The sequence below is a fragment of the Meles meles genome, chromosome 1, assembly GCF_922984935.1.
Source record: "Meles meles chromosome 1, mMelMel3.1 paternal haplotype, whole genome shotgun sequence".
Classification (NCBI taxonomy): domain Eukaryota; kingdom Metazoa; phylum Chordata; class Mammalia; order Carnivora; family Mustelidae; genus Meles; species Meles meles.
The window spans coordinates 211176651-211203586 of NC_060066.1; the positions used below are offsets into that span (position 1 = coordinate 211176651).

The 26936-nt window shown below is 39.8% G+C and overlaps 1 protein-coding gene across 2 annotated transcripts in view; it reads left to right on the forward strand.

Annotated features, from left to right (window-relative positions):
- The window catches only part of RERE (arginine-glutamic acid dipeptide repeats), a 426362-nt gene that overhangs the window by 181778 nt on the left and 217648 nt on the right, over positions 1-26936 (forward strand). For both annotated transcript variants that reach the window (XM_046025753.1, XM_046025762.1), the window contains exon 3: positions 18435-18505. In XM_046025753.1, the coding sequence (XP_045881709.1) occupies positions 18435-18505 (71 nt within the window). The remainder of the gene's footprint in view (positions 1-18434; positions 18506-26936) is intronic.

Consider the following 26936-nt stretch of genomic DNA (forward strand, 5'->3'; position numbering starts at 1 on the left):
AGGGTAGCTTTCTGGCAATCTACTCATTTCTGTTTTCTGGATCCCACATTCTAGGCACTTCTCATTCATTCCCCACATACTTGCAGGCATAGGCAGGGGTAGTGCCTACACTTGAGGGTTCACTTTGTTTCTTGGGTAGACTCTTGAATAGTGTTATCTCAGCTACATCTCTTTTAGGAGTTGGCAGTAAACACATGTACAGAGCGGTTGATCTAAGAACTTTCTTGGGAGGGGTCTTTTAAGGCTTATATTTATGTGTAGAAAAGACTGCACGCGCGCACACACACACACACACAGTATGCATACAAAAAAGTTGACTTCAGTATTCAGTTTGTTGAGGTTATAACGAAAGGACAGTGCTCTACCTTACAAAGCTCAGTTTACTTACCTTTAACCCTTTTGTAAATTAAACAAATTTTAACAATCACTTTTAAGGCTTTTTTGAAATATAATTGGTCTTACTGATAAAGTAGTATCTTCAGCATTTAGACTTGCTTTTTAAATAATTTACTATTCGATTTCTGTTGTTAAGGGATCTATTAACATAAACCTTCTCAAGTACTTAACCCTTCTTGTAAGTGAAGTGGATGAGACCTATGGACGAAGTGAACCTGCAAAGGCGTCTTAGATACTTCAGTGGTGGCCAGAAACTCGTTTAGGTTTCAGTCCCGACTGCGTGTTTGAGTCCCTTTCACACAAAGAGACAGTCCAGCACAGTCCACTAGTTCAGCCACTGAAGGTGGGTGGAGGCGACAAGGAACAGACTCTGTGCTTTTGTTTCTTTGTGGCAAAATGGGGATCAGGGAACCCACTTGAAGAGCTGTGATGAGGAGTGAGTGAGTGAACTCAGAGACACACAGGGCCACTTTAGAAAGGGCCAGGCCTGTAGTAAAGTTCGAGGTAAGTGTTACTTTTCAAAATTGGAATTGCAGGTCTGTTGTTATAAGCCAAATTTTTTTTTAACTATAAAAAGAATAAAAATATCACATATATCCTGATTTTCTTTATTGACCCAGAAAATGTTAATATAGTATTGATTCTCTTAAATCTTTCTTAATTCTAAATCTTTGCAGGGATAGAGGGTGCATATCAGTTTAAGGAGGTTAATTCCCACTCCAGTTAATTTGGGTTACTTAATTTTTAATCACAGGGTTTCAGTCTTTCATCCTTTTCAGATGTGTACATCCACTAAAGGAAAATATTTATAGTCCCTAAGTTTCTGTCTTCAGAACTTCAAAAGGAGATGGCTTCTCACCTTATGGTGTCTGTTCTTGGGCTAGCCACAAGAGTCTGCAAATCTCTTGGGCTTGACTGCCTGCTCCCTCACTCCCCCTTTTCTTAAACAGTCATTTCAGGTTTGCCCCTGAAGACTATTGAACATGACAGGGTTCCTAAGATGCATGTGATTCTTCTCCAAAGATGAAATCTTTGACCTTGTTAGGATTTTGTATTATTTCATTTTCTTAGCCCTATATAATCCTTCAGGTATTTAAAATGTTTGGGGGAATGCTCACTAGTTCTCACTGTGTTGCCTGACTAGTGAGGGACCTATTATGAAGTTATTCAGTGACGTAGGAGTAGGCTCATACGGAAGTTTTCTTAGGAAGCTTCTTTGCCAGTGCAGATACTCAAAAAATAAATCAATAAAGTATGGAAAATCCATCGAATTCCTGACTAAAGTTATTTTGAGAGCAGACTTTGCTCTCAAATATCTCTGCCAATGTTAATGTGGCTCCTGTTGAATGTAGGCGCTGGCTGTTCAGGATCTCATCCTGCTGGGTCATTCATGGTGTGTACATAAATACATTCATATGTGTATTTATGTGTCTGCATCCAAGTTGAACTTCTCTCTGGCTATAGTTCAAGTTTGCCATAGTTGATAGAGAGCTTTTGTTTTGGTGGCTTTGGTTACCAAGTTTGGTTATTACGTCTTGAGACCGTTTCTGGAGTATATAATGTTGAACATAGAAAGATGTCTTTTTTGAGGGGGGGGGTCACGGCAGAGCCTTTGTTTATCTAGCTAATTTAAGATATTACATGAAGTTTAAAAAAGGTGGAATGCAGGGTTTGTCAAGAGCCCCTTATATTCAACGTGTTGATAAAAAAGACTTAGAAGCCCACTATTTTTTTTTTTTTTTTAATTGATGGCAATGTAGGGGTGGCTGGGTGGCTCAGTTGGTTGAACGGTTGCTTATTTGTTGGTTGCTTATAAGAGCAAGCCAGCAGCTTTCCAGAGCTCTTCTCCAACTGGATTAACACCACAGCGTGGGGGAGAGACAACAGAGAGGGTGGGGGTTCTTTTGTTTGAATCTCCTAGCTGGATACCAAAATCAGCCTGATGGACTGTGACAAATAAGGTCCCAATCACAGTGGAGCAAGATTTATATTTACCTAGAGTCTAATTGGACCGAGATTTCCTGCAGTTATGTTAAAATCCTCTGCCCTTACGCTTGGTGAGCAAGCGTTTGAACTCTAAGCTCTGGAGGGTTAGCTTTGTGGGCTCAATTAATTGTTAAATGTTCCCTTTATTATAATTATACATCGATGCCTTGCTTTGTAGTAGCCAAGGAAATTGCTGAAAGAGTTGTTTAATCTGTTATACTCTATCAGTTTTGTAAAAAGCTCTTTTTAAAAAGGAAACAATTTTGATTTGAAGTGGCATGGTGGTATTTGAGTTGGAGAGGATGGTTGAAATTGAAATGCAGGAATCTGGCTCCGCTCTTGACAGGGATTGGCTTGTAGTCGACGTTGACCCATGTGTTTGTCATCTTTCCAGATGCCGCCGTCTGTTTGTTCTGACAGCTTCACCAGCTGAGAAAACCAGACTTTCCGAGATTAAAAACATTGTCTGTGAATTTAAAGATGGAACAGGGTTTTATGTTTGTTGAATTACTTTAAAGTGTATGTATATAAGAATGATTTCCTTTTGTAAAACATTTAAATACTAGAGGAATAGATACTTGTATACATGAGTTTTGCTTTGAAGATACCTAAATGCCCCAAACCCTACCAAAAGTAAAAATACGCTTTTCTTTTCCTTCCGGTGTTTGTGTTAATATAAATTTTGCAAGATTTTTAAGTACCATGAAATAGATGGGAGCTGTTAAGTAAGTTACCTGGTTCTTTTAAGTTAAGGCTTAAAATGCCTGGAAATGAGTAGACTTCTAAAGTCACTTTAACAAGTCTCTTAAATTTGTATATAATGACCCTTTATCATTGTGTATGCATAAAATATCCAGTACCTTTAAGTCTTTTTCATTATTTCACCATTAAATATGCATTCAAACTAATAAGGCAGTGTACTATATGTTGCATATGAAAGAAATTCTGTATTTGTTCACTCATTTGACCCCTGAATTTATTTTCTCACTTGTGTTTCTGAATTTCCTTATTCAGTTGCCTAAGGAACACCTCTTCAGTGATGTTCTGTGTGATAATTAGTAAACTGTAAAAACTGAATTGTAGAATGCAGAGAGAGAGTTGTTTCAGATTCCCTTGGAAGGCTGTAGGCCTCGTTCTGGCTTTCTTTGTGTGCTGGGCAGATGTTGATGTTTGACACATGGTGTGTTAGTGGCTCACTTTCAACTGACCAATAGAGATATGGTAAGAAAAAATGTTGGGGGGGTTGATTATGGCTTTAAGTTCCTTTTAAACAGGGGATATGGAGTGAGTTTATAACAGATTTTTAATATTATTTCATGATGTTACATTTCATTATCTTCAGCTTTTGCATTAACATTTTAAATTGTGCTCCATTAGTGAAGCTGTGTGTGCGGCTCTCAGGCAGGCTGTTATTCTTGTTATTAGGTGGTATTTAGTTTTCGTGCTCGTCCTGTCATCCTCTGGTGCTGGTATTGTACACCATAGGTTCCGTACATACAGTTACCAGATTGAGTGAGGGAATGTTAACAGTACTTTGTATAATTATTCTTTTTTTCTTCTTTACTAGCGAGAAGGTAAATGTCAAAAAAAGCCTCACCTGTTATGCTGTGTTTTTATATGGTTGGGAACAATAAAAAGCTAAGGAGTAATGTTTTTTTGTTTTTTTAAAGATTTTATTTATTTATTTGACAGAGAGAGATCACAAGTAGGCAGAGAGATAGGCATAGGGGGTGGGGAGGCAGGCTCCCTGCTGAGCAGAGAGACCGATGTGGGGCTCGATCCCAGGACCTTGAGATCATCACCTGAGCCGAAGGCAGAGGCTTAACCCACTGAGCCACCCAGGCGCCCCAAGAAGTAATTTTTTTTTTTTTTTGAAGTAATGTTTTAATTACCACTATTCCATGGTGCAAATATACACCTCAAGTTTTGAGGTTTGTATTTGAGAATTAACTCTAGCAGCTCTCAGCCCTCAGGGGAGGTTATGCTTCTTCCTTACAGGATTTTATATCTCACATTTCAGGCTGGTCAGTGGATACCTGTAGTCCAATTTGCTCTCTGTACTGGCTAGAAGACATTTTGAGGGAAAAGAACCTTGGGCCGTCTTTCAGGCTCATAAACTAGAATGCTTTTGAAGTTTGCAACTATCCAGAAAGTGGATATCTGGCATCATGGAGTTGCAGTGCTTTTGGCATGGGTGTCCTGGTGGGTGGAGGCTTCTCGTTCACAGAAAGCAGCAGTTTTGTCATAGGTTTTACTTCTCTTCACACCCCCCATCCCCAGCTGCTAGGATACACAGTGCTGTGGCTCCTGCTACAGCCACAGGTGGGTCTCCAACTCCCTTTTCAGTGTTGTTCCTGTACTCCTGATGGGTGGTCCCATTTCAGTGTTCTTGCCTCTGAATTCAGCTGGTGCCTTTGCCTTTGCCCTGGGAATGTATTTATAAAATTTGGCTATAGGCCTTTCTTTTTTTTTTTTTTTTAAGGACTTTATTTATTTATTTGACAGAGATCATAAGGAGGCAGAGAGGCAGGCAGAGAGAGAGAGAGGAGGAAGCAGGCTCCCCGTGGAGCAGAGAGCCCGATGCGGGGCTCGATCCCAGGACCCTGGGATCATGACCTGAGCCGAAGGCAGAGGCTTTAACCCACTGAGCCACCCAGGCGCCCCTATAGGCCTTTCTTTTTATCTTTCTCCTGTATTTCCCCTCCTGCGTTTGTTCTTTTTTCTTCTTGATGAGCAAATAATACATTTTCAGGGAAGAACATGGAAATGCTCGATAAGCAAAACTTAAAAATCTCAAAACCATAACAATATTTTTTTGTATTAGCACTTTCCTTAGTAAACAGCTGTGGGGTTATGCTGTTCAGAGTTTTATAATAATGCTTTTGAAATTAACATGTCCTGTATTTATTGCCATGCCAGTAATTATAAATCTGAGTCATTATTGTTGCTTTCTATACCAAGAATACTGGCATTCTCAACCTGGAAGGGTCCATGGTCAACCAAAGGGACAGTGAATTCAGGAGACTGTAAACTTGAGTGGGTAAAAATTGTATCCTTATTTTTACTGATTCATTACATTTCAAATGACATTTAGCATTCAGTCATGCTTCAGTTATGAAGATAGGCAATAAACCATAGCAATATTGGCAGTACCTATGACACCAGTATGAGCCACGGATATTCCCATGTCATATAACAGAAAAACATCTGAAAGTAATGTTTATGTTCACCAGGACTTTGAAATTATAAGAGGTTATTAAGGCAGTAACCTTTAGTAAATTTTATTATTTAAGGAGTCAGTTAAGAAATACGTATATTATAATTACAAATATTTTTTCGCATACTGTGGTAAGTATTTTAATACTTTTTTGTGTGTGAATTTAAAACAAAATGCTTTTGAAGAGTTGTGTATAGGTCGCTAAAGGCACTTGCTGCCCGAAAAATATTAGGTGTACCCACAGTAATGAGTAGGCACCAGGGACGTGACTCATTGTGTATTGTTGGAGTTTAGGTTATTTCCAGATATTTTCCTTTATGAACAACAGTGGTGAGTATTTATTCATTTCTGCTCACTCTCCTTGGGAATAGAACTGTTGAGTTAAAAGGTGTATCTGGACGTCCAAAGATTTTTAATGTTGCTGCCATTGTCAGTCTTTCCAATTACCGTGATGTGCCATGGGATTTTGGCCTCTGCAAGTGACTGAATTTGTGGTGTTGAAACTGCAGAAGTGTTTTCTAGGTAGAGCAGGAGACTCCACATTACCTCCGCATAGTATATCTTCGCTTCAGAGAATGGATCAGACGCATTTGTGTGCTCTGTTTTTTATCCACAGTTAATGGCGTGGAAAGGAGGAGAGAAAGCTGTGACATTAGAGAGAATGCCTTCTTTCCAGTATGAAGTAAAATATGGATTATATTCCAAGACTTTAGTGTATTATGAAATCTGGTCAGCTTTAACTTTTATAAATGATAACATGTTCCAGAAAATTTGGTTATCAGTGGTTCCTGTGTTTTTGTTGGAGGAGCAGCCACATACTCTCTCTCAAGTCCTAAAATCAAACCTACGTGGAAGTGGAGAAGGAAGGGAGAGCCTGAGTGGTGCCAGCAGACACGGTCAAACTGCCCTCTGCTTGACGTGCCGGTCAGTGTGCGGAAGTTACCGTCCCTTGCGTACATCCTGGGAAACCTTCGGGGTAGAGTCAGCTGTAGAAGCTTGGCTTCGCGGTCAAGTCTCTTCAGGGAGGCAGTCGTGGACTTTGTTCTGCCTTGTTTTATCTGTTTGTGGGGATTGATTCCTGCTGAAAGGTAATGGTATGCTGTCTATCCAGACTGTTTTAGTCATTCTGAGTCGAGCTCACTGTGTTGTATGTTTTTACACACTTGCTAGGGTTATTTGTTCCTTCCTAGCTTTTCCTGTTTAAAAAAAAATAGAATGTTTCCCCCAAATCATTGTTCAGGATATCACTCTGTTCATGAATATAGTTTAAATATTTTGCCCAATTTTTAAAATAATTTAAAGATACTAGTGTTCCATGGCCAGAAATGCTGAATTGTGAATAGTAAATTCTTGGTGTGGTTCTTTAGCTACAGTCAAAGGTTTTATTAATTTTATCGTGTGTGGCCTCCATTCCCATTGGCAGTTTTGATATATTTCATGTTCCATCTCCAGCCAATACATTTGCGTTTAGGCTAATTGGAAGGATAAGGAGAGCAGGGCCGCCTCTTTTCAATAATCAGTTCCCAGAAGTTGAAATGCTGTAGTTCTGTTTATATCCCCTGCCAGAGTTTAGTCATATTATAAAATCAGCTATAAGGGAAGCTGAGAAATGTGTTTATTCTAAGGGGCCATAGGCCCTTCTAGACATCAGATATTCTGTTATTAAGGAAGAAGGGGAGAATGAATGCTACACTTAGCTAGCAGTCTCTGCACAGAGACTAAAACACACGTGCAATTAAAATTATTGCAGACATACAGTGACTTACTTGTTTTCATGCCTGGCTCTGATACTAGAATGGTGAACTTGGCAGGGGAAGGACTGTGTTTTTATTCATCTCAGTATCTCTGACACTAGCTGGTATGTAGCTGGTGCATAGGAAGTCTCTGTGTGAATGTTTTAGGAGTTTATGATTCTGTTTCTTGTAGAGCATAGTTATCTTTATTTTTTAACTTTAATGTAATCTCTACAGGATTTGTCTATTACTACTTCAGTTAAAATGGAGAAGTCTTAATTTTTTCCCCCAAAGTTCTGATTCATTTCATCTCCGCAGATGTTCAAAACATGGTTTTTACAAGGTACAAATTACAAAAAGCAAAAGTCTCATTAAGTCTTATATTGGCCCAGAGCAGCTGCAATCATTTCTTGACGTGTGTTGAGTACAGTTTCAGATAGAAAGCATCCAGAGCTTCTTACAGTCCAAACAATAAACTAAATCTCTCATTTCATTTTGGGAATCATGAGGCATTTAGGTACTTTAAATACTACTACCTTGCATAGATCTTTGCTAATTTTGATTATAAAAGTGACTGGTGAATGGCAGATTACCAGACAAGATCTCATCTACTCCCTCCTGTCCCCCAAAAGAATACTTTTTAGCCTGAGAATGATGTATATGTTCTAAAGCAAAATTACCACATGTAGAATCCTAAGATAGATCATTGGAAATCATTGTATAGGTGGAATTTATTCCCCAAATACCTGTTGAGTACTTACAAAATGACATTTTATAATTCACAGGGGATTAAAGATCTGTAATGAAAATTTGAGGTCTCAATATTTATTCAGTCATGTGAAATTGACTGGAAGTTTTAAATTTTTCTTTCTTTCTTTTTTTTTTTAAGGTTTTATTTATTTATTTTTCAGAGAGAGAGAGACAGAGAGAGAAAGAACACAAGTAGGCAGAGAGGCAGGCAGAGGCAGAGGGAGAAGCAGGCTCCCCCCCCCCCCCCCCCCCGCGCCCCCCGGCAAGGAGCCTGATATGGGACTCGATCCCAGGATGCTGGGATCATGACCTGAGCCGAAGGCAGCCGCTTAACCAACTGAGCCACCCAGGCATCCCAAGTTTTAAATTTTTCTTAAAGTATCTTTAGTTTTTTAAATGTTTTAAATTTATTTTTATTAACATATAATGTATTATTTGTTTCGGGGGTACAGGTCTGTTGTTCATCAGTCTTACACAATTCACAGTGCTCACCATAGCACATACCCTCCCCAGTGTCCAACACCCAGCCACCCCGTCCCTCCTACCACCCCCTCCACTCCAGCAGCCCTCAGTTTGTTTCCTGAGATTGAGTCTCTTATGCTTTGTCGTCTTCTCTGGTTTCTTCTTAATTCATTTTTTTCTTCTCTTCCCCTATGATCCTCTGCCTTGTTTCTCAAATTTCACATATCAGTGAGATCATGTGATAGTTCTCTTTCTCTGATTGACTTAATTTCGCTCAGCATAATACTCTCTAGTTCCATCCACATCATTGCAGATGCCAAGCTTGCGTTTCTTTTGATGGCTGCATAGTATTCCATTCTATATATACACACCGCATCTTCTTTTCCCATTCATCTGTTGATGGACATCTAGGTTCTTTCCATAGTTTGGCTATTGTAGACATTGCTGCTATAAACATTCGGGTGCACCTGCCCCTTCGGATCACTAAATTTGTATCTTTAGGATAAATACCCAGTAGGGTGACTGCTGGGTCATAGGGTAGCTCTATTTTCAAATTTCTGAGTAACCTCCATGCTGTTTTCCAGAGCGGCTGCACCAGCTTGCATTCCCACCAACAGTGTAGAAGGGTTTCTCTTTCTCTGCATCCTCGCCAACACCTGTCGTTTCCTGACTTGTTAATTTTAGCCATTCTGACTGGTGTGAGGTGGTATCTCACTGTGTTTTTGATTTGTATTTCCCTGATTCCAAGTGATGAGGAGCACTTTTTCATGTGTCTGTTGGCCATCTGGATGTCTTCTTTGCAGACATGTCTGTTCATGTCCTCTGACCATTTCTTGATTGCATTATTTGTTCTTTGGGTGTTGAGTTTGATAAGTTCTTTATAGATTTCGGATACTAGCCCTTTATTTGGTATGTCATTTGTGAATATCTTCTCCCATTCTGTCAGTCATTTTTGCCCTTGCTCCCCTTGCCTTTGGCGATGTGTCTAGGAAGAAGTTGCTGCGGCGGAGGTTGAAGAGGTTGCTGCTGTGTTCTCCTCAAGGATTTTGATGGATTCCTGTCTCACATTGAGGTCTTTCATCCATTTTGAGTCTATTTTTGTGTGTGGTGTAGGGAAATTTGTCAGTTTCATTGTTCTGCATGTGGTTGTCCAATTTTCCCAGCACCATTTGTTGAAGAGACTGTCTATTTTCCATAGGAAATCTTTGTTGAAGATTAGTTTACTGTAGAGATGAGGGTCCATTTCTGGGTGCTGTATTCTGTTCCGTTGATCTAAGTGTCTGTTTCTGTGCCAATACCATACCATCTCAATGATTACAGCTTTGCAGTAGAGCTTGAAGTCCAGAAAAATACCTTTAGTTTTTGACTTTAATTTTAAACTAAGCACTTGACCAAACAACAGTAGCAAGAACAACAAAAACCCAAGTTAAAAAAATAATGATTTAAGTGTGAGAGGGAAGAGGTACGGATAGAAGAAGTGAGTCAGGGAATAGGGTTCATTTGCTCTTAGAAGTTTATATAAATTACATAAACTATAAAATTCTGTAAAGCAGAGAATTAAACTTAATGCCCGAAATAGTCTTTGAATGCACTAGTAGAATTTAATGGGGTGTGTTAAACGTCAGTAATAGTATTTAGCAGCATATTGATCAGCTGATAACTTAACCCAACCTTCTGTACCTATAACTTTGTACAAGGAGATTTGTGGAGGTGAGGAAGGGCAAGATACAAAGGTAGACAGGATTCTAGTCCTTGATCTTCATTTTATAGGGAGAAATTACACTTATTCAAGTGATGTTTTATATTAGTAACAGGCAGTGAGTGGACAGACGCCAACTGAATAGGACAGACTATACGTTGGTGATACTGGGGAAGACATGAAAGACCATGAAGACCTTGGGTCCTGGAGTTTGGACAGAATTACAGTAGGCCTAGGTAGAGGCAGAGCATCTCTGTTAGGGGCAACAGCATGGGGAATTTCATGGAACAGGGCATGACATGGTTTTATAACTATGATTCAGGACCCAGTTGAGTAGATGTAAATATCACACCGTAGAAAGGAATGAAAAGGGTAGCTTGTGGTTTTCTTTTACTTCTCTTGTGTGTGGATTGCAGTTTGTCGGTCAGTGACTCTGATGGTTCTAGTTTTGGGGCAGCAAATTCTGGATGCTTGCCTTAAAATTATTTGGGTCTTGATTTGAGAAGTTTCTTTTAAGGTGCTTTTTTTGCATGCCTTTTTCTCCTGTTAGCATCTCCCAGTTGGATGTGTGGATGCTTAGATGAAAGACTAATTACTCAAGAAGAGAACTCACTCATGGGATTGTTGTATTGTCTGGTAAATAAAACTCAGAGGTGAATTTCTGTAAACGGAGTATCAGTTTCAGAAGCAATTCAGTACAGTAGTTGTTAATCTGTGTCATGTATCTTGTGTGTATATCTAGATCCGTATTGTAAGTTTAGCCTACTTTTAATGAATCTCAGTTAATGTTGACATTGTGATTTATTTGAAATATATAAGAAAATTGTTCAGTAATAAGTAAAAAAATAATGTGAAGCAGGAAATTTTAATCTTCAGATTTGCTAACTAAAAAAAAAAAACCCTTGAAAATGGAGCCATCTGTCTGTTCAGACTGATAAGTGAACTTATTTTCCCAGCCTTTAGTTATGTTTAAGTCCTCTTTCTAAAAAGCTGATAATAAATATTTGAATGGGTTGAAATGTAATATGAATATATCCAGTAGCTTTACAAGAAAGATGTACAAGATGTGGATGCCTATGAAATATAAAAAACAATTGGTGTGGGAAATTCTGTAGCTTGGTGCTTCAACTGTGGAACAGTTGCTTTTACAAAATTGAGAGCTGCAGACTACAATTAACTGTCATTAATTTCCATGAATAGAAATATGTTCCATTTACTGTACAATCAGGAGCCAGGCCTGAATGAGTTTAAATAGATGAAATCTAAATTATCCTGACAGTCCATTAAACACTAGCAGAAAACCTGTAAAGAAAATGGATTCACTATGATACCAGTTTATAATAAAATCATTTGCCAAATAAGAATTATAGCCCAGGCGTAGAGAATTCTCCTGTGTATTTCCAGTGAGCACTGCACATTGCTTGAACCATTTGTTGTACAGCCCAGGCTCCCAGCACAGTGTTTTCTGAGTAGGAGCAAGCAGTGTCGCTTGCAGTCTGCTCTGCGGGCTGTGGCACCGGAAGGTCAGACCAGCGATTCGTTGGTTGTCAGCCGTGTGGAGAGAGTGGAGGCTTCACTCCGTCCTGTCGCTGGTTATTTTTTTCCTACGGGTACTGGGCAGAGTGTTCCTAGAAGTGTTTGAACTCCATTCGAGTTGGTTTCCTAAATGTACACATTTAGCCATGTTACAGTTATAATCATTGCGGTGAGGACCTGTTGTTTTTCATTAGCAATCAGTCAGTCTCAACTTAATAGGGATTTTATCACAGAATTAATGTGTGTTTTTTTATTTTTAAAGATTATTTATTTATTTGACATAGAGAGACATAGTGAGAGAGGGAACACAAGCAGGGGGAGTGCGAGAGGGGAGAAGCAGGCTTCCCGCTGAGCAGGGAGCCTGATGTGGGGCTCGACCCCAGGACCTGAGATCATAACCTGAGCCGAAGGCAGACACTTAACAACTGACCCACCCAGGTGCCCCGAGAATTCATGTTTTAGATAGGACCCACTGATTTGGGGGTAGGGTTTTTACCCAACTTCCCAAGCACCAGAAAGGTAGGTACAGTGGGGCAGCAAAAGTGAGAGCAGGCTGGAAGTTCCCCTCCCCCGTGTCTCTAATGCCCTAACACCCTTTGCTTCCATAGGGCAGATGGCCACCACTGATTTGTAAAATAGGTCTTTCCCTAGCTAGATTCTGGGTGTTCTCTGGTGGCACAAAAGCTCCACACAAATGACAAACAGTCATTAGAAACTGTAGGAGAGATCCACATCGCTTAACTGGAGTTTGGATGTTCAGCTGGCTTGGGTCTTTTTCGCAGTTGGGATTCAGTGTGGATCACAAGGAGGGCTTTTTAAGGAACATTTGCAGAAGGAAATGGTGGTGAGAGGGCTTCAGACACTCTTTGCTTGAGTAAAAGTGTCAACCCAGGGCCAATACTTAGCGTGTCCATGTAACTGGAAAGATCGCTGCTGCTGGCAGGGCAGAGTTTTCAAGTCTGTGCAGCAGATGATTGATTTGAGATGTGGGGTGGGGTCTGGCCGCAGCAGTTACTCCAAAACACCAGCATCACTCTTCAAGTTAGAAATGTGACTGTTTCGAATCAGTCTTTAAGCTTTTGATGTACTAGAAAATTTTTTGACTTCTAGAGGAGAAAAGGGGAAGGTGGGAAATTGAAACACCCTCCCAGCTGGTTTTTCTCATCATTTAATTTCCTGTTAGCATTGAGGATAAAGACAGATGAATGTTTGCTGTAAGTATACATCTTTCTGTCTTTAGATGAAAACTCGCTTTGCAGTGCTAGGTGGTAATCTGTAGACATTGGGATGTGTGGGCTTTGATTTTCATGAAGTTTAAAAAGGAAGGGACCAAGGTTGTGTTACCTCAGATCTTTTCCCACTGGCTTTAGACTCACTAAGGTGTAGCAAGTCAGTTTTGGTGACAGTTTTCAGGCTCAGGACACAGGATGAAGGTAAACACAGAGAGGATTTCACTTACTGAGGTGCAGTTTTCCCAGTTTTTGTTTCCTTTTCTCTTTTTAGTTCTTCGCTGTTCCTAGATGATGTGGGTATATCCCATCCCTGCAGAAGAATCCAGTAGAAAACTAGAAGTAGACCATCTTGCAATTGAGTTAATCCTTAAAGAAGTATTTATTAGAGAATAGCATCTATGTTCACATTGATGTTGCACAACAGCGTTTTTAATAGGATCTCATATCAGTGCTTTTCTGTTTTTACATTTTTGTTCAGGTCAGTTGCTCCTTGTATAGTTCTTGAGTGTTTACTGTGGAATGTAGTGTCTTGTTATAGAGGTGAGGAATGGTGATGGATTTGACTGGTGCACAGATGGGGAGGCTGCTGGCGAGGTGAGAGGCCGCTCCGTTGGAGGCCATGCAGTGTGGGTGGGGATTTCAACGTTGTTTCTCACATGCACGTGTAGCTCCGTACCTTCTTGCATGTTGGACGTTTGGAAGCACCTATTAACTAGTGAGATACTGTGGACTTTTGACTCTGTAATATTAGACCAGTCGGCTGATACCTCACTGAAAGGTTGGGTGTCCAGGGTGGAGGAATCCTGTGTAAGAGAAATGGAACGCGGAAGGATGGAGCACTCCTGAGAGCCCGCCTTCCTGTCCACTACTGTGCCACGCTACGTGTCTCTGGGAAGTGTGTTTGTGAGAAAGTCTGTCTGTGCATGCTTTTCCTCTTCTTTTCTTCTCTCTTTTTTTACACAAGTAGAAGGTTTGCTATTGGAAATTCTATTACGGTGGCACTGCCATGCCTTGCAAAGGGATGAGAGGGTATTTCAAAGATTAAGGGGGCAGATACGTATTAACAGGAGGGAGATTCTTTAAAGGACAGAGCTCAGCACAGGCTGAGCCTTGCCCGCACATTGTGACCGCAGCTTTAATGCTGGGCTCACAGCGCTGCTTGCTCAATTAGTTGCTGAGGTAGGTGTCCACTGTGCTCTGGGAGGAGGCTGTCAGGAAGGATGCTGACAGGTTCTTTGTGTTTCAGGATGACAAACTGCCTGATGCTTCAGGCTGTGGTTTTTACCCTTGAGAGGACCATGCTCTTGCTGTATTTACATAAACCTGCTGATTTGCTGAGGATTGAAAAGCAGAGAGGGCTTTCTTTGCCTTAAGAATCTGCCTTCATGTTTTGGCTGACTTCCTTCCCCAGCTTAGCGAATGCTCTCTGTTGTTTGCAGATGGCACAATAGATTCCTGGATGCAAAGCTATGTTGAGGTTGTGAGGAACAGCCAGAAACACCCCTGTTCAATATCGTTGCACAGATCATGGATACAGGATTTGAGGTCACTTAATCGTGTGATCCGTTCCCTGGCAGAGGCTTGGTGTTAGAGAACAGATCTCAACCTCGACCCATGGTTTTATTTCCAGACACCCCTAGTAAAGAAAAAAAGGAGTTCTCATGTATTGTTTGAAATAATTGATATTGATGGTAATAGCTTCACTCATTTCCCTGGCGTATTTCAGGCTTGCTTATTTTAAGATTAAAAAAAAATATGTGTATTTGCCCTGCAGCAGCCGTTTGCTCAATCTGGTAAATAAGTATTTTCGTATGGGTCATTTTGAAAATGTGCATCATGCACTTAATGGATTACTGCAGCTTTGCTCAGTTTTTTCAGAACTGCTGGCTTTGTTTAAAAAAAAAAAAAAGGGCTGGCTTGCTTTGCTTTTCCTTTCTTTCTAAGAAAAAAGGTGTCTGTAGTACTTGTGTCAGCTATGGGAGATTTTCGGTGAGGATCATTGATCCAACTGACTGAAACCAATTTTCTAACCAGCATCAGACGATCTATGTACTTATGAATTGCATGAAAATTCTTGGCAAATCATTTTGGCTTTAAAAGATTGCTGGGCATATATTCCAACTGAAATTTTAACATTGCTCAGACTTACGTTCTCCTCTTGCCCTTGCCAAATTAAATCACTTTAGTTTTGTGCTCACCATAAACATCTATATGAAATTATTTTCTTAAATAGCTGCTTCTTTAATGAGACAAGAGGGAAATATTTCTTAGGAGTATTTGGCCTTATTTAACCTTGTTTTGAAAATCACTAAGAGGAATAATAAGTAGATTTTTTTCCTGTGAGACTTTAATTCCAGATTGTTGCTTAGGATGTCCAGTTGGATCACTCTAATTTTTATGGGAGGGTAATAAAAATTGGACTCTACAATAATTTTTCATGCTTTTACTTTTAAAATGAATTTTAAAAAGTCAGGTCAAAGGGCGCCTGGGTGGCTCAGTGGGTTAAGCCGCTGCCTTCGGCTCAGGTCATGATCTCGGGGTCCTGGGATCGAGTCCCGCTTCGGGCTCTCTGCTCTCTCTCTGCCTGCCTCTCTATCTACTTGTGATCTCTCTCTGTCAAATAAATAAATAAAATCTTTAAAAAAAAAAAAAAAAAGTCAGGTCAAAACAATGTATTTTCCCCCATTTCTTTGGCAAATTAGACCTGGTGAAAATTTTTAATTTATATTACCCCTGATCTTAGTGATTCTGTGTTTAAGGACTACTTACATAAAATAAACTTAAATTTTGTCATTTAATTATGAAGTGAGCTTATCTTTTTCATGTATGAATTTCCAGATACTGATAGAGATCACTTGATACAGTGACCTGTTTTGCAGATTATTATTAGTCTCTCACATATGAATTAGGATCAATAGTAGCTTTTTTGGTAGTAGCTTTTTATGTCAGTAGCTGATGTAGCTTTTTAAACAGAAAGAGGTGACTTTTTATCTGTTAACGAGGCATTAATAAGTAAATGTGGTAATTCCATCTGTCAGGTTTAGGGTTCTTTTTCACACCACCTTCCTCATGGCAGCGTTTCTCTGGCCAGCAGGTGAGTCTGTCTCCAATGCTGCCAAGAAGCTTTTAGGCACAAGGATACCAGGGGTCGTCCTCCACGTCCCAGTAGAGTCCTTTCCTCCCTCTCTGAGAGTGTTACGTCGGGTATATTTATAGATAATTATTTTCCTGATGTAACTTTGCGGTGAGAATCCTTTTCTGGAAAGTTTTTTTGTGTTCAAGTTACTAGATATTTTAAGCCTCAGAGTTAGAAGGTTTATAGTTCTAATGATTCTATGGATTATGAAAAGTATACTTAAAGCTTTTTTAAGGAAGGAGATGTTGCCATTTCTTTTCAGAGGAGCCATGAGAATTTACTGGCCCTGGAGCTAACTCATGATAAAGTAGGTGCTGGTGGAAGGAAGGAATTAAGAGGGTTTGGCGTGGACAGGGTAGTGGAATTTTGGATACTGTAGCCCAGCGGAGGTTGAGGGGGTGCGGGACCAGACCACTGTGTGATGCACATTTTGGTCCCGTGGACTTTAAGGAAGAGGAAGTTATTAGTTGGGAAGTGGCCCATTTGTGTTGAAGTCAGTGAGTGTATAGCCCGGTATGGCAGTGTTACGAGATTTAGAAGAAAAAGCTCTCTGTAGGAGGTGATAGAAAGAAGAAGGCCTCTAGACTGTGATTTGTGTTCAGGTTGAGTGAGACAGGTAAATAACTGATATCCAGAGATATGAAATACTGATATTCTGTACATCAGGGATCGGGACACAGAAATTAAGAATCTTGGGTTGTTCCAAAATTATGCAGATTGGAACTGCAGTTTTTTATGTAGGGAATGTTTTTAGTTGAATACCAAATTAGGGATAAGAAGACAGATATCTACCCAAATAGGAAGAGTTCTTTTGTTCCTTGAGATGATTGGCATGTTAAATGGATGTTGCCTGAATGTTAAGCGGAGTTATTTAGCATCCTGGACCCTGGAACAAAATAGAAAGTTCAGTCAGCAGTTTATTCCTGAGCTACTGTTGTGCGTGGATTGAGGGATCGAATCTTTGTTGTTGAGTCGCCATCTGAGTAGAGAAATCAGTTGGGACATTCTGGATGCCTAGATGATTGGCATTCAGATTTCTTCTTTTTCTGACTTTGGGCTACAGAAATCCTGATGTCTTTCAGAAAGTTTCTTGGAAGGAAGTGTCCTTGGTGAGGGCTTTCTTCATGATCCACCTTTTAGTGGCTCAGCTAGTGCTTGCGGTGGTACTGGACTGTCCATGGGATGGATGGCTCCACATTTCTGCTCCTTTTCTTTTTCTTGGCTCTGCGTGTTTAACATAAGGCAGTAGAGTCTGCTTGTATTCTTACGCATCTGAGTTATTCTAAGATTCACTTACCATGAAGGGTCATGAGGAGGGATAAAACAAATGGCATTTTGAGTGTGGGTATTTTGGTTATTATCCTTAGAAAATTTGATTGACTACAGATGCCTTTAATTCTCAGTAAATAATACTTAGAGGATCCTATCTTAAACTTTATGATGATCTTGGGTTGCCTTGTGGAGAGTGTTAAAGTCCCTTTAAAGCCACTGCTTCTCTTAAAATCATTGCTTCTTTAAAAAAAAAGGTGTCTCAACCTGCCGTTTTAAAGAGCAGCCCTTTAAGACTCCAGCTGTGGAGAATGTTAGACATAATTACCCAACCATTGCCATGTCAAATGTAATTGAAGAAAGCGCTCTTAATCCCTTGAGGAAAGTGTGCTTCGGTTTACTGCATCCCTTCTCTGATTGGCTGCCTTGGTTTTCCTTATAATTAGAAAACATAAAGTGTGTAAGTTGAAATTTAATAGTAAATTATCCACAACTGGTTAGATTTCTTTCTTGGTTTAGGTGCAAAGGTCATTGTAACAGTATGTTCAAGCCAGTCGTCTTTATATCTTTCATGTATTTCCTCACAAATTGTTTACTGAAAACAAAGAAGCACTTGGCAAACCATGTCTCTTTGTGAAGACATGGTACCATCTCTCTGAGTAAGACATTCAAGATTTTGTCTTGTGTAGCTGTGATCAAGTAATTCGCTTGGTTGGATTTTCTTCCTCAAAAAATGGTTAATCCTGTTTCTTTCTCCCCCTTCTTCAGGCACCCTGGAAACAATAATTGAGGCTTTATCAGGTTCTTTAAATTATCAGAAAAGTGGTCAATAAGAACCCCAAGGGCTGTTTCCCTCTAGCTTAAACTTATTTGTAATTTACGATTCATCTTTGAAAAAATTTTTCTATAAAAGATATGTACTTTGCTGTGTGTTTATTTATGCAGTGGCTTTATGGGCCCTGTCTTTGTTCCCTTAATGGTAAATATCATTGTTTTAAAATTTCTTTTTCTTTTAAAGACTGTGTGTATATCGAGAGTCGGAGGCCAAACACGCCGTATTTCATCTGTAGCATTCAAGACTTCAAACTGGTAAGCATTTTTAAATGTGCTGTTGATTCTCCTCCGTGCCTTCTTTTTTTCCAGTTGCATTGGCTGTCTCTCTCAGTTGCTTCTTGCTGGTTGTGGACTTGATAACCAGGCCACTTCCAAGTGCTCACTGCTGGCAGCGGCACCGCACGTGTAAGGCACTTAGTTAGTTACCTGTTTTATCCTTCTGGTTTTGTAACACTTCCAAAGCTTGTACTGTGAGCAATGTTCCCAACGTTCTCATTTCTCTAGTAGTTGTTTTGACAATAATTTCAGAGATTTTCTTGAGTTTCTGAAGTAGTTTGTTTCTTCTCAGCCATCGTGAAGAGCCTGAAGTAAAGTAGATTTGGAAATTGGTGGTGAGTTGGAAAAAAAGAATATTAACACGCCAGAGACTAGTTTTTGGTGGCAGCTATCATTTCCTTAGAGATTTTAGTGAGTATGAAATGTATCTTGGGGTCTACCTGGTGATGGAGTTTGGGGAAAGGAACTCTGCCCTGGGATTAGCATGGCTACTGTACTTTCTTGTTACAAACCTGCCCCAAGTTTAGAGGTGTTGATACTGCCCTTTAGGCAATCTCTGGGTTTTAGACTGGTGATTCCCACACTTGGGACTTTGGATCCCTGGATATCTGTACAGATTTTACAAAGGTCTGCAAATAAATATTCTCAGTCTAAAATATGCCTCTCCTGTGTTTGTACAACAACTTTTCAAATATATTAATATGCTGGTATGGTTTAAAAAAATTCACTTAATATTTAATGACAGTACACAGTTAAGAATCAGCTTATTACATATTTTCCTCAAATAACTGCTGTGTGAAATACTATCAGAGTACTGCCATTTGGGGCATCTTTTGAAACATTATAAAGGGATCTTTGTTCTTGAAGGTTGTGAACTACTGTCTCCCTTCTTAGGTATAGAGAAATCCCCAATTCTTTAGCTCCGTAGAGGTATGTATAAGTCTCTGTGAATGTTTTTTTCCAAAACCCTTTGTAACTTGACAGTATCTGTATTCTCCCATTCTGTATATGATACTTCAGTCTAAAGAAAGGTAATGGAATAGGGAGAGATCTTTAATTCTGCATCTCCTTTGTTTCTTTTTATCATTTTTAATGACCCCAGTACCCAATTAGTATATTCCGACTTAGCTAGTTCAAAAAAATTGCATGCCACTTATTTTTTCTTACTAAAGTTTTGTTGCATTAAGTAACACATGTTTACTGTTTTAAACGAAAGTCAAAAGTGCCATTTACTTCTAAAATTTATTTATTCTGGTAGGCTGCTTTTAAGTTCCTTGCTTGTTTTATAAGGAAGTCTTGCAGTGTGATTTTGTAAATCAAATGCTTTCTGTTCACATTTTATGTCAACATGAAGTTTTGCCATTTTTAGAGGTCTTCGCTATTTATTAAATATTTTTTTCCAAAGATATTTTTTTGCAGATGCTGCACTGACATCTGAAAATCTGGGCATTGGTCTTGCTTCCTGATGAATTTTCTTTTGCTTGCAGCAACTGCTACTTCTCTGTCCCTGCTTATCCTTTTTGTGTGTGATTTTTTTTTTTTTTAAACCAAACATAATACCAGTGCACCATGGAAAAGATAAAGTTGTGAAATAAAATTGCAAAGGTTTTTTTTTTTTTTTTAACCTATTAGATTCAGACCCCTTTTTGCACGATTTTAGCACATTAGCAGTACCTTCATGTTTGAACAGCGTCTCTTATGAAATGCTGATTATAATGTGATAGTTGCTGTTTGGGGCAGAAGTTCCTGCTGAGTTACAGTAATTGCTCAGGGTATTAACAGCAATAAAAGCTGAAGCTTCTGTTGTCAGTATTGGTCTGGTACAACACAATAAAGCTGTCTGCAAACATAGTGTGGGGAGTGGGCGCGGTATGTGAGTTGCACACTGCTATGTCTCTTATTTTTGTTGAGTCCTGTGTTCAGCACATGCTTGTATTTGTTGTGTAAGAATATTTACTGAAGAAAGAATGCAGTTCTTGTCTGGATACCCACTTCTTTTCTTGATTGCATTTCTACTTATGAAAAGATAGCTTAATAGATGAGAATAATCATAGATTTTTCCCCTTCAACTTACCCAGGCTATAAGGGGAAAAGATGAACAGAAGGAAATACGCTTAGTTTTTCTGCATGATTTTAAAAAGAAGAAATTGGAGTTGGTTTTGCCCACAGCAGATACCACACATGGCAAGTGGAGCAGTGGAAAACAAAAGCACAACAGCTTTGAAATGTTGTTGACTAATTATATATCTTATCTTTTTAAGCTTTTTTGGTTTGGGGTTGTAACTAAGAGCTGTGTTCCTTTGTTTACACCATGAATTAGAATGACCCCTTACCTTGGTGAGTTTTTGAACATATGGTATATTTGGAACTGTAAAAACTGGGCAAATGCCCTTATGGTACATATTAAGTAAGATTACAATGTTAGACATGACGGAAGTTAAGGAATTGAGAAGCGGGCATTAAGAAAAAAATCTATGACCAGTAACCCAAACTAGCATAATGACAATTTGTTGAACTGAGGACCCTGGGTAACATTTCAGGAACTAGTTCTGTGAAAGATAAGAAGGGTCTTCGCATTTTATGTGGGGACTTGGGTGTCTTCTAGGCTTTGCTACTGTGTATGCCCCATAGAGTCGGAGTCCATGATTTGGAATATAGTTGTCTGTGTGTGCAGGACTATACTAAACTGACAAACTGTTACACAGTGTCCCCTTTTGCTTTCAAAGTTATCCTTGTTGTGGATGATAGTTTATTTGGTCATCTTGCCTATGGGAATGGGATCCACGGCCTCTGCTTTGTTAGCGTTTAACCGTCGAAATATGTAAGGCCACAGTCACCGTACATGGGTAGATGTGTTTAGAGCCCGCACTTTCACAGGCATAGGCGGAAGCTGTGGTGGAGCAAAGTGACTGAGCTCCTGGCAGAGCAGAGGCTGCTTTTGTGAAAATAGCGTTTTCACAGGAAGCAAATTATGTGCTCTGTTAGGAAGCTCTCATCCTTTGAGGGAGTGTTAATTTCATCAGGCTTGTTTACAGACTAGGGGACCAAACTGGATTTGTTTGACTACAGTGACAGAAGTCAGTCTGACTGTCAGTTTGACTGACAGGTAGTCAAAGCAGGGGCTCAAGAGACCGGGGAGGTGAGGTGGGATTATGGATATTGTCTGCTTACGAGTAGGAATGAGGGATCGTCAATTAAATAAGGCAGCTTTGTACCTTAGGCTTCTGAACTAAATAATAAGGCAGCCGGCAAAATCTTTAGTTTTGAAGAGTATTTTTATTTTTGAAATCTTTATTTTTGGAAGAGTAGTAATATGGAGTGGCCATCTATGATCTTTGTGGCGTTTCTTGAAAAGATAACTGAGAGACTGAAGCAGTTAGCTGGCGGGGGAAAGCCGGAAGGATGAGTCAAGAGTCGCCTCAGTGCAGAGAGGGTTAGCAAGCATAAAGAGGTCACAGGCAAGCTGACGTTACGGGGCAGGAAGCCAGGAAGAGCAGAGGATGAGAGCATCTGTGCAGAGAGCAGTAGGTGGCCAGCAGGAACAAGGCCGTGCCTTCTCCCCGAGCTCTCGTGAGGCCTGCTGTGCTGATGCTTCTTCCCTTGGGATTCTTGGATTACCCCTGTTTCTGCCCAGTAAAGGCCTCTCTTCTGGGCCAGCTTGAGTGGATCTCCAGTGATTAACTGAAATGGGCTCGTATAACGTCTTCAACCCTTTCCTCTGCTGCACTCCCTTAGCTTTCCCAGGTCAGGGTGTGGTGTGACTTAATTTGCTTTCAGAGTCCTGTTCAGAGTGAGTCGGAATCACCAAGGAGCAGTATATTCCTGTGTGCAGTGAGGAATGTTTTCGGCGGTAATCGATGTCTTCTGTTTTTTTGTTTTTTTTTTTTTTAAATATATTTTATTTATTTATTTGACACAGAGAGAAGCAGGCAAAGTGAGAGGGGGAAGCAGGCTTCCCACTGAACAGAGCGCCCGATGTGGGGCTTGGTCCCAGGACCCTGAGACCATGACCTGAGTGGAAGGCAGAAGCTTGACCCACTGAGCCACCCAGGCGTCCCTAATCAATGTCTTCTATAGGCATTTAACAAAAGCCTATGGTTGTTGTTGGTTGGGTGCAGCACCTTGAAAGAAACTGAAGTCTGCAGGGTAAAGTTCCTTCCCTCAGTGACCTTAGTTTCTAATGGGACAGACATCTGTGGCATTACTGGATGTCTGTCCGTTCTCTTTGGAGAACACTCTGAGTAGGATCAATGTGAAGGAAGCCATTCACCTTTTGTCCTAAAAGGAAATTTCTTTCTTGCGTTTACTGTAAAAAATCAGTAAAATTCCATTTTTATAGAAATCCAGGCCTTCAGCATATAATGGAGTGAATTTGCTCTCTAGAAATAATTGTAAAGTCTGAAAATGCTTTTTGCAAGATTGTTTAGTGATTTTCATGCAGAGCACCGAGGAGTATCTTGTTCGGCTCTGGTAGTAGTATTTCATATCTAATTCTTCAGTCACAGATAAGTAATTGAAGCCCTTCCTTTTAATATTCTACATGGGCATTCTTGGTGGATTCCCAGTGAGTTCCTATCATTCATACAATAGAAAAAAAATAAGATTTTGGTCTCCTAGAGTTATATAGTTATTGATTCTTTAACTGTTGTATGAAATGAATTTCTAGGTAGGGTATGTAATTATTACAAATAATATTTTGAGCAATACCATTCATCTTGGCTCCAGTTTGGTTTATTAAAAGTTGGAAAAGTTGTTGTTAAAATTAAACCTGATCTTAGAGGTTCCCTGAAGTTGGGGATATATCATTAGGGATATTATGGTATTTTTAGTTGACTGTTCAGGGCTCAGTGAGTTGTTAGGACTCTGCATGGATGACTGTGCTTTTGTATCACTTATGTCCCTGACAGCTTACATTGTAGGTGTTGGTTGTGGATGTGGGGTAGCTGAGACCGCATAGTGCACTAGTTACCTTGACGGAGGCCCAGCTCCACAGTACTGCTGTGAACATGGGGGCCACGTTATTCCAGATTGAACACCATCTCCCTCTTGGTTTCATTGCCAAATGTGAGCAGCCAAGGGAGGAACATTTGGAATTTCGGATATCCGTTCTGCATCTATAGCCCTACCCCGAAAGTTGATTGCCACAGTACAACAGAGAGGGGCTGCAAAGAAATGAGCTCCCGTGCAGCTTCCGTGCACCATTGACATTGTCCCCTCTCCACCAAGTCAAGTTTCTCTGAAGTAGATTAAAAGCAAGAAGGTGCTCTTCCATCTTTAAAATGAAAACTTAGTGAGGATAAGTAATTTTATCTTCTCATTTTTGGTTAGAGACCTTTACATAGATAACGCTGGGGGATATGGGATAGTTTGTTAATATGCACTGTGTACACACTTCTGTGCACACACACGAGTTAATTCTCATTCATGTATCACATGCCACAATTATTTAATCCCGCCTTGGCTGCTGTGACCATTCAGCACAGAATATATGTTGTATAGACATTCAGTAAGTGGGCATTCATTTTAGGTAAATCTTGTATTAACTTTCCTGGGGGTGGGACAGGAGGTCTACATTAGTGTGAGTATGGCTGTTTCAGAATTTGAGGTGTTACTCGGGGACTGAGAGGAGAGATGGTAGGGTGTAGAGTGCATGTGTTGGGAGCTTGACTTTGACATCAGCTGGTCTGTTCTTGAGCTGCTGTCTTTTATGACCTTGGGCAAGATGCTAACTCTCCTAATCTTATTTTATTTACAGATGAGGCTAGGGTATAAATAAACCTACCTTGCAGGTGGGCGGTTTTTAGATGAAAAGATCAAGCCTACAAAGTAAATGATAGTGCCTGGGCCATGGAATGCCATGGTAGCAATGTTGATGTTTCATTGGTGCTCTGGATCTATGTTTTTGTAGGGGTGGACACTATGCCTGTGTTACTCATTGATGTATACTGTGTGCTTAGCTCATTGCCTGGCCCATATAACATCCACAATAAATGTTTATTACATTTAAGTGGAAAATATTCACTGCATGAAGTTTTAGAAAAACTTTAGGAGTAATTTGATATGATGCATAACTACGAATTAACCTTCTGTTTATTAAGCAAACCAAAAAGATCTGTTTCTTTACCTTTAGTTTACAATACGTAGTATTTTGGTAGCCTGCAGTGTGTAGTATTTTATATATTTAAATAATTTATTCTTAAAATATGTCAAAACTCAATTTCTTCTTTTCTTTTTTTTTTTTTTTAAAGATTTTATTTATTTATTTGACAGAGAGAGATCACAAGTAGGCAGAGAGGCAGGCAGAGAGAGAGGAGGAAGCAGGCTCCCTGCTGAGCAGAGAGCCCGACGCGGGGCTCGATCCCAGGACCCTGAGATCATGACCTGAGCCGAAGGCAGAGGCTTAACCCACTGAGCCACCCAGGCGCCCCAATTTCTTATTTTCTTAAGGAAATTTACATGAGTAATGCCAAAGTCATAATATTTTTTTTAAGAGAGAGAGAGAGATCACAAGTAGGCAGGGAGAGGGGGAAGCAGACTCCCTGCTGAGCAGAGAGCCCGATGTGGGGCTCAATCCCAGGACCCTGAGATCATGACCTGGGCCGAAGGCAGAGGCTTAACCCACTGAGCCACCCAGGTGCCCCCCAAAGTCATAATATTTTTTAGGCATCATAATCTATTTTGAATTTTTGATATTACTGATTTTTAGCAAAGACAAATGAGGGCATAGTCTACAGATAAACATTCCTGAGAAGGTCAGTGGATAGGAAAAATGCCTTACGGTGTGATGGTTCATTTTTGTATAAAAAGTGGCTGTTTTTCTCTTCTTGATAGTCCCTCAAGTTAGCCCTGCAGAACTGAACATTTTTCTCCATAGTTCTCTTTTCTCTTTCTAGTTCATTTCCTGGGAAAAGGTCAGTACCACCCACACACAGCTTTTGCGACTTGGAGGGTAGTGTTGGATAATGAAGTGGGACCCATGAAATTAATTTATCAGCTGTTTTTAGTTTGTAGAGTGAAGAATTAAATATTACTTAGAGACATAGTAGAAGGTACAGTTGAAATAATTCTTTCAGGGGAGTTGTTCATGTCCGCTAGTTTAGCTGTTCTCACGTGTTAGGAGTGAGTACGTCCCTGTGGCACTACTCTTCTTACATGGTGATTTCTTTCTTTCTTTTTTTTTTTAATATTTTATTTATTTATTTGACAGAGATTTCAAGTAGGCAGAGAGGCAGGCAGAGAGAGAAGGGAAGCAGGCTCCCTGCTGAGCAGAGAGCCCGATGCGGGGCTCGATCCCAGGACCCTGGGATCATGACCTGAGCTGAAGGCAGAGGCTTTAACCCACTGAGCCACCCAGGCGCCCCTACATGGTGATTTCTAATTCAAGAAAAGGTACACATTCTTGATTTGGTGCTTCTGGAGGCCACACCTTTTTTCTCCTTTTGTTTAAAGGCCATGGCTGCTTAGTTGCTATCTGTAAGCATTATAATAAACTATAATGGGGTATTGGACTTACTCCCCGCTGTTTGTTTGGAGTAAGCCACAAATAATAAATATATGTGGTGAGACCAAATGCCCTTTTCACATGTAAATGTGAAGCTTAAAATTTTGTTTAATCCTTTAAGAAGCAAGAGGTGGGGATAAAATCCTTGGCCCCAAGTTTAATGGACAAAATGTTGTTAGATACTTCTCCTGCCAGTTACGGGGCAATCATGTTGAAAGTTACTTTGAATCACCATCACCTTTTTGCAGGATATGAATGTCAACTTATGAAGGGAGGGGATGGTATTCACATAAGTGAAAATCACAGTGAGGCTTTGGGAATAAATAATCTCATAGCATCTTATTGGCCCCATTTTCTCAGCTTCTCAGCAGGCTGTTTTCACTCATGACCGACAGTCATTATAGGCCACATGGGATTTAAAGTTTTAATGGTTCACAGTTATTGTAAAGTTGGGTAATTCATATTCTCCTGGTTTATTTGGATTTTAGAACTAAGAAAAGAGTTATAATTTTACTGTTCTATAAAATATGTATCTAAAAATGTTTAATAAACCTGTTCTATGTGAAATGTTTTCAATGTGGAAACTTTAGGCATTCTCATCTTTTCGTAAAAAGGAGCCTAAGAAAGTTTGAGACAATTTGATATTGCAGAGAGTTGCTGTGCAAGAATATTGGTCAAGTCTTAGTGTTCAAATGTGATTCCTTAGAACTGGACAAGTAAAACCCATTAGAAGAACTGAAGAAAATCAGGGAAACAGATACTGTCCATGTTTTCTGATTCATAAATAAGAACAGTGATATGCTTTAAAGTGTATTTTTTAATATTTAAAATGTTTTAATAATTATTTGAACTTTTGCATATTTAAAATAATGCCAAGGTGCTTTGAAGTGCCTTACTAGGTGTCGACTT